We start from the raw sequence: 7724 nt of genomic DNA, 5'->3' as shown, positions 1-7724 counted from the left end.
CATGCAGTTTTACCTGAAACTATGAACATACATCATCTAGAAGATGAAGAATATTTGAATCCTTCATTTCACCAAGCATGTTGTCAGTTTCAGCCTGGCTCCAAAAGTGTTTTGCTGTCATCTCGCAGTAACGCTGCTTGCTTATTTCCGGTACCGCCCACTGTTTTTGCACATGTACAGACTGAGAAATACGAAAGAAATCAGAGTAAGAGTTTACATGCCTTGAGAATCTGATTACTTTATCAGATTTCTTAATCAGATTTTTAGACCTTACTTCGGTCTAAGAAATCAGAGTGTGCTGTTTACATGACCATTTGAATAGTCAGATAACTGCAGAAATCCAATTATGATCAGATTATTCAATGCATATAAACGCACTCATCTGCTGAGATGAATGGTTTTAAATAATGTGCTTAGGTGCCTAAGACTGTTGCATATTACTGTATATCAATGAAATTGTCCACATAAAAAATGACTCTAAAAAAGGACCATTATCTGAATGGTGAATTTGAGAAACAGAGGCAGAAGGTCACCCTAACAGTTAATAAAGCTGACTACTGCAGCTTTACAAGCGCAAATAAATTATCTCGACTTTGAAAATAAAACTCTCAGGTCTCATGCTCATCGTCAATGCCAAGATAAATACAAAATTCTTTCACTAATTTTTTTTCACAGGTCCATCTTCCTGTTTTTGTCTTAAATTTGATCTGTGATCTACGAGCACCCCTTTTCTCGCTTTCTGTCATTTTAAAATGCTCCCATAAATTACACTTTCCGCTGAGGACAGACTGGAGAGAAGACAATAGGCTGCAGGAAAACCCCTGGCTTTCGTTATTTTCCCTTTTCACACCCCTCCCAGACAGGAGGGCCAGCTCTGAACGTCATCACTGCAAACAAGAACGCGGAGGATCAAACGTGTGTGCTGCCTCCTGTACTGTTGGGAATATTTGTTATTCAGGCCTTTAAAAAGGATGACAGGTCACCATTGTTGCGCCTGTTCATTCCAGCGATAGCCTCTGTGGTGACCACAGGAAACAGAATGGTGATGGCTTGTTTTGATCACCTGTGTTTATGCTTTGCATTTGATCCAGGAAGAGATACAGAATGGCCCAGGGTTTGATAAGTGCTCTAAAGTTGCTTTTCTTGGGCAGCATCAGGACCAGGTTGGGCAAAGGTCACATTCTAGGAGTACAATGTCCAAAGCTGTCACACAGACACACAATGCAAGAGCTCAGCTGTTATAAACATGTAAATAATGTTAAAAAAAAGATTCAGTAAGAAACTGAATCAATGTTAAAAAACTGAACCAATAACAAAATACAGCAGTGTTAAGAAAGTGGATCAATGTTAATGAGCCAAACCAAACAGAACCATTGTTTAAAAAAAAAAATGTTAATGAACTGAACCAATAATAAACAATCAATGTTGAAGAACTGAACCAATGTTAAGGAATTAAATCAATATCAAAGAAATGAATCAGTGTTCAGAAACTGAATCGATATTAAAGAACTGAACCCATAAGAAAATAAATCAGTGTTAAGAAAGTGAATCAATGTTAATAAACGGAACCAAATAGAAACTGAACCAATGTTAAGAAACTTAACCAATGTTAAAAAAACAATCAATGTTAATGAACTGAACCAATAAGAAACTGAATAAATGTTAGAGAACTAAATGTTAAGAGAGTGGATCAATATTAACTGAATCAAACAGAAACTGAAACAATGTTAAGAAACTGAACCAATGTTAAACAAAAAACAAAAACCTGAATCAATGTTAATGAAGTGAACCAATAAAAACCTGAATCAATGTTAATGAAGTGAACCAATAAAAACCTGAATCAATGTTAATGAAGTGAACCAATAAAAACTGAATCAATGGTAAGTGAGCTGGAACTGAACCTCTGTTAAGAAACTGAATAAATGTTAATGAACTGAACCTACAATAAACTAAATCAATGTTAAGAAACTGGATTTATGTTAACGAACTGAACCAATTAGAAACTGAATCAATGTTTGGAAGCTTAATCAAGGTTAGGAAACAATCAGTGAGTGTGTTTATCTGCACACCAATAATACGACAAAAAATTTTCTTCAGATAACTTCCTAAGAATTATCTTATTTTCCTCCTAACTCTTTTTTTGGAATAATTTCTAATGAGTGTTATTCTTGAAAACATTGTTTTTAAATGTTTTCTTAACCTTATGAGAGCTTCACACTTGTCTTAGGTGGAAAACGTTGCCAAGGTAAGCATCTAAATTTATCACAGACGTTGCCTCTGCTTCTCTTGCCCATTCTTTTATCTTGCTTTCTGCCATCACCCCACAATTACTGTAATTTTCAAGGAGCATTTTTTTCCTGTTGGCTATTTTTTCCACCATCACCTCTAACCCTTGTTTAATACATTTTTGAATGCTTGGTTTGATGTTTTTCCTCCATTTTGCTGTCCTCTGAGCAGATTAATCCCTTAAGATCCCAGGCTTACTACATCTAAGGCTTATTATTCAGTTATTATGTGGACTACAATGCAAACTTACTGCGCTATTCTTAGGTTATATTAGTGTGTAATAAAACTTTAGGCCTGCTGGTGCGCCCTGGCCACTTAAGGGGTGACACTAAATAACAGAAAAAAAATGGTTAATACAAATTCAAAATGTATCTTGCATCATTTCTGAGCTGCAAAATGAAGATTTTCTTAAGAAATTCTTAAAGAATCTTAAGAGAACTTTTGAGAACTAGAAACATCTTAAAGTTTTCGTGAATCTGGCCCATGGATTTCAGCCCAGCAATCGTTTTTTCAGTGCATGTATACCCTTACTCTGATTTCTTTCGTGTTTCTCAGTTTGCACATGTGCAAAAACAAAGCATTGTCCCAGAAACAGCAAGCTGCATTTAACACAGCACCCGCGAGATGATGAGATGGCAACAGAACACATTTGGAGTTACATGGAAACCACATACATGCTTGGCAAAATGAAGAATTTAAATAGTCTTCATCCTCTAGATGATGTATATTCATATTTTCCAGAAATATGATTTGATGTTTCAAAAAAAGCCACTGAATCAAGATCAATGAACTAAACAGTTTAGAAATGGAATCAAACTAAAATCAATCAGAAACTAAATCAGTATTAAGGAACTGAACTGTCTCTACTGAAACTGGGTTACCAAACACACACACACACACACATTTTCTAAATCGCTTATCTTTCTGGGTCGCAGCCTATCCCAGCGGTCATTGGGAGGAAGGCAGAATACACCCTGGACAGGTCACCAGTCCATCGCAGGGCAGGTTACCAAACACTATTACACTAATTTAATTAGTTAAAGCTAACTTGTGGTCACTATTCCACAACTTAAAAAAGAGACACAAATGGCCAGCAAGTGCATTCAGACCAGAGCATTCACTAGTTTCAGCTCCTCTTCAACATAAGCTTGCATATAGACAACTAAGTCATTTCATGCATTGATGCGGCACGATGCTGAGGGAGGGTGTCCTGCTCTGCTAATCTCCACCGCCCAGTGTGAAGTACACACAGCCTCTGGAGTTGTGCTGGGAGGAGGGTCAGGAAAAGGCTTTGCAGGATGTCTGTGCCAGCATATATAAGCACCACAGTGGCGCGCAACCTCCTGTGTTTACATGTCTCTGTCTCAGCTGATGTCACTGAGCGCTATTGGGAAGCATTTATTGAAGCGTGACGCTCAAAGTGCATGTTAACATTGTGATTTTAGAAGTCTGAGCCTTCAGGCAAAAAGGGTCATCTAGTCGGCTTGACTTTTGGCAGAGATGTACAACAACAGCTACTCCCGGCCCAAAGTTACATTGGAGAAGAAGGTCAATTACAAACCCAAGGACAAAAGCTGTGGCTATTATTGGCGGATAGTTTTCTTCTTCTCTTCACTAATACAGTCGCTCATCATAATCAGCTTGGTGCTGTTCTTGGTGTACGGACAACCTGGTAAGACTCCTGAGGAGAAGAGGGTGGAAGAGCTGGAGAATGGCTACAACAAGCTGTCCAAAGAAAACACAGAGCTAAGGAAAGACAAAGCGAGTCTCAACAGCTCACTGAAGACAAGGACAACAGAGAAAGAAACGGCTGAGAAAAAGCTGACAAAGCTCACAGCAGAGTTAGATGCTGCAAAATCAAATAACACCAGACTTCACAATGCACTAGTAAGTCCTCATTTATTTCTGTTTTTGAGTGTAAATAGGCAGTTTTCAGATGCTGCTGCATGCCTTTTTCAGGAATTGCTAAGTCTAAGAGGTACCATTAGAGTTCAGAAGCAGAAAAGATCAGGAATGATATTAAAAGAATGTTTCAGTGGTCGTAAATTCATGTCTTCGCTTCTTCTGTTTACTGCAGGGCCTTTGTAATGCAAGTAAACCACCACCACCTCGCATTACTCCAGTCCATATCCCTTCAGTCAGCACTTCAAATGGTAATCTATGTGACAGATCACTAATTAAGTGCCAGCAATAAACAAATCAGATAAATATTCAGCACAAATTATAGGTACTGGCACCTGAAAGTGTCGAACATTGTTCATTTAACACTGTTCATTCTCCTTGCAGCACAAGTTAAAAGTTTACAGACTTCTTTGGATCACCAGAAAGCTCTGAACGGATATCTGCAGAGCAATTTCACTCAAACAGTGCAAAGCCTTAGGCTTAACTTGGAACGCATGACAAAAGAGAAGAGCGTGCAGGAGATGGCCGCGATGCAACTAAGGCAACAAAAAGAAGACCTGACCGCCGAACTTCAACTTTTCAGGAAGAAATGCAAGGAGGAGTTTGTGTCATCTCTGCAGGGCATCCAGAATGTTACCACTGCCTTTCTGGTGAAAATCGACAATCTCTTTCCTAATACTTACACCTTCCTCCTCACATGTGACAAGCAGAGGGAACAGATGGATGCGATCAAAACCAACTGCACCAGCCTGTCCCAGCAAGTGGAGACCAAATTCCAAAGCTACTTGAACAATGTTGGCGAGAAAGTCTCGAACCTCCAGGCCCAGAGCAGCCACCATGAGGTGCAAAACAAACGACTGACATTGGATCTGCAGAAGTGCAGACAGAGCCGCACCGAGGAAACTGAACAGTGCAAGAAGTCGCTGCTGGAAGCCCAGGAGGCACAGGACAGGGTGGTGGAGCCACTGCTGCAGACCCAGAAACTACTGATGCATGAAAAGCAATTGCTGCAGACCATGTGTGCATCAAAGGTAAGGAAGTCTTTGGATCTTTGACCTTTGGAATTGGAAAATCTACTGGAAATGTAGTCAAATTCTGCAATTTCCTCCTGCAAGTCATCAATAATGATCACTTTGTTTACAATCTGTACAGCCTCCTATGCCTAGACCCTCTGGACTTGGTCCTCCAGTGGTCTCTGGACATCAAAGCAGGCCAGGCATAGGCTCACCTGGAGCAGGTACAATAGGCAAAAGATAACCACCAAAGGTACATTCGCGCAAACATCTGCAATTGCTACAGTTTTTTTATTGCCTATACGTTTTGTTTTTGGCTCCAATAAATATAATGCATAAAAGGTCTGAACAAAGGACAAAAAAGACCTATTAAGTATTTAAAGCTAGATTTAGATTATGTTAATATCAATATCATTATATTATATAACAATTATATTTAAGAATATTTGTTTGAGATGCATTGGTAATAATGTGCTTACTGACTTTACATTATGTTTTCATCACTTATACAGGTCAGGTGAGCGACAGTGTGCTTCAGTCTTCAAGCCGGTCTCAGAAGAGCTCCAAGTTTGTGGGTTTTAACCTGTGATCATTTGTTAATAATACTGTGACAGCAATAACATATGCGTTGTACATATAACAGAATGAATGCTTATATGAACTTGTATTTGTAATTATGTATAAATGTATGTTGAACATTTCTGGCAACAATGTGACATCATTTACATGGATGGTAAAAGGAAACGGAGACTCTTAGATGAATAACAATTATGCTAAAATCTATTCAAAGTGGCTACCTTTTATAAAAAATCTGTCACTGTGACTGTGAAGTGTGAAAATTGTCTACATCAGCCCAAAAACCCTCACTGTGAGTTTTGTAAAATAATGTTAAATATACTGCAAGCTTTGTTATTGAATTATAACTAAATGATACTTGTATAGGTGCTAGCAATGTAAATTTATCATACAGGCTTTGTAAAGATTTGAGTGCAAATAAAGTTAAAGAGCTTAATGCATTTTTCTGATATTGAAATATTTTAAATTGTTTGACTATTTTTTTAATATCAGATTCAATGGTATCATCTGTCATTTCCTGAACAGTGTGTCTCTGCTCTGTCTCTCTTATTTCCATTCATCAGCACTGATGAGTGACTCAATAAAGTGTTATATAGTTTTCTATGGCCTCTTTATACTTATGACTTAAATCACCTTTAAACTAATATTGTTATGCTGGTCAGTTTTGCATGTTAAATGATTTCCCTGCTCACATATGCTACTAAACCTGATAATTAATAAGTAAAGTCAAATGTGCTTGAGCACAAAAATGACCAACGATGACCACAAAACAGAAGAAAAAAGATTAAAAAAAAGGGATTTTACTGAGGTGCCATGGTGATTTTATTTAGCATAACATCTTTGTCAGTACAAAACCTTTTTTCTGCAGAATTTGAAAACGTCTTTTGACCTTTACAATGTGTTCAAACCTCATGATAAATGAAGCAGCAGAAATGACCCAAAAAATCTTGTTCCATTAACTTTCATTAACATTTAAAGGGCCCATGTCACAGAAAACCAGTTTCCTCACTTTTTAAAAAAATAGAGCTTCATTTTATGTGAACATTTTTAATGTTTCAAAATGTAACATTCACCCCCCAAATCCATACAGTCCACATATAGAAACTGCCCACTTTGAATTCTGTGTTTTTGTGATGTCTCTAAAACCTACACATTTACATCTGCTTATTCAGCATAGAGCAGTTGAGCCCCTTTCACACTTAAGTCATAAGTGTTTCAGCCTAGATTGTTAAGATTGTTATATACATTATGTATGTTATCAGTGTACCAAAAATAGAACAGTAAAGATATGGGCCCTTTAAGAATATACACATATATACACACACACACAAACATATATATATAATATATATATATATATATATATATATATATATATATATATATATATATATATATATAAACTGAACTGTCAAAAATGTTTTTCCAATGCGTTCTTAAGCAAAGTGAGTGCAAAAGGCCATCTTATTTTTCATTTTAAACAATTACCCTTAAGTGTTATCCAGCAAGCCATCTGCTATATGACTCAGAGTACAGTACTTACTATGTTGACTGAACCTGCTTGGCTCGGTGTGATTTGTGGGACCTTTATAACCTCTGTAAGTCAAGAAGAGGACTATGAGCTGCATGACGTCATTGAGATGAATTGTAGGAAGAGGTAAGGGTACAGCATGCTGTGTCAAGCTCCTTTCTGCTACACACAAGGCAATGCCATCACAGAGGGTGAGGAGTTCAACAGAAGAGCATAAATACATAAATGAAGGTCAAACTGACAAGAAAACAAAGGCCAGTGGGGACCGCCATTAGGTCGTCTCCTTCCTAAAACAGCCAAAGGATCATCAACGTTCATGTAGTTCAGGAAAGCACCCTCAGCACCTTAAGTAAGATCCTTAGCAGTTAACTTAAGCTCAGAAGAGAAAAGCCTTCACTCCCCCAGGTGAAAAGAAT

At 37.7% G+C, this 7724-nt stretch overlaps 1 protein-coding gene across 1 annotated transcript; it reads left to right on the top strand.

Annotated features, from left to right (window-relative positions):
* The first annotated feature begins 3564 nt into the window (after positions 1-3564).
* plvapb (plasmalemma vesicle associated protein b) lies at positions 3565-6234 on the top strand. Its single transcript, XM_036587256.1, has 5 exons — positions 3565-4173; positions 4364-4439; positions 4573-5219; positions 5341-5454; positions 5714-6234. The coding sequence occupies exons 1-4, from the start codon at positions 3787-3789 to the stop codon at positions 5443-5445; spliced, it is 1215 nt and encodes a 404-aa protein (XP_036443149.1). The 5' UTR covers positions 3565-3786; the 3' UTR covers positions 5446-5454; positions 5714-6234.
* The last annotated feature ends 1490 nt before the right edge of the window (positions 6235-7724 follow it).

Source organism: Colossoma macropomum, unplaced genomic scaffold, assembly GCF_904425465.1.
Source record: "Colossoma macropomum unplaced genomic scaffold, Colossoma_macropomum, whole genome shotgun sequence".
In the NCBI taxonomy this organism is placed as follows: Eukaryota; Metazoa; Chordata; class Actinopteri; order Characiformes; family Serrasalmidae; genus Colossoma; species Colossoma macropomum.
This window is presented reverse-complemented; position numbering and strand designations above follow the sequence as displayed.

Excerpts from the sequence above, each read along its gene's own strand:
- plvapb (XM_036587256.1), top strand. The coding sequence starts at position 3,787 with ATGTACAACAACAGCTACTCCCGGCCCAAAGTTACATTGGAGAAGAAG. Across the intron at positions 4,440-4,572 it reads TTCAGTCAGCACTTCAAATG|CACAAGTTAAAAGTTTACAG; the intron begins GTAATCTATGTG and ends TTCTCCTTGCAG. Across the intron at positions 5,220-5,340 it reads AGACCATGTGTGCATCAAAG|CCTCCTATGCCTAGACCCTC; the intron begins GTAAGGAAGTCT and ends CAATCTGTACAG.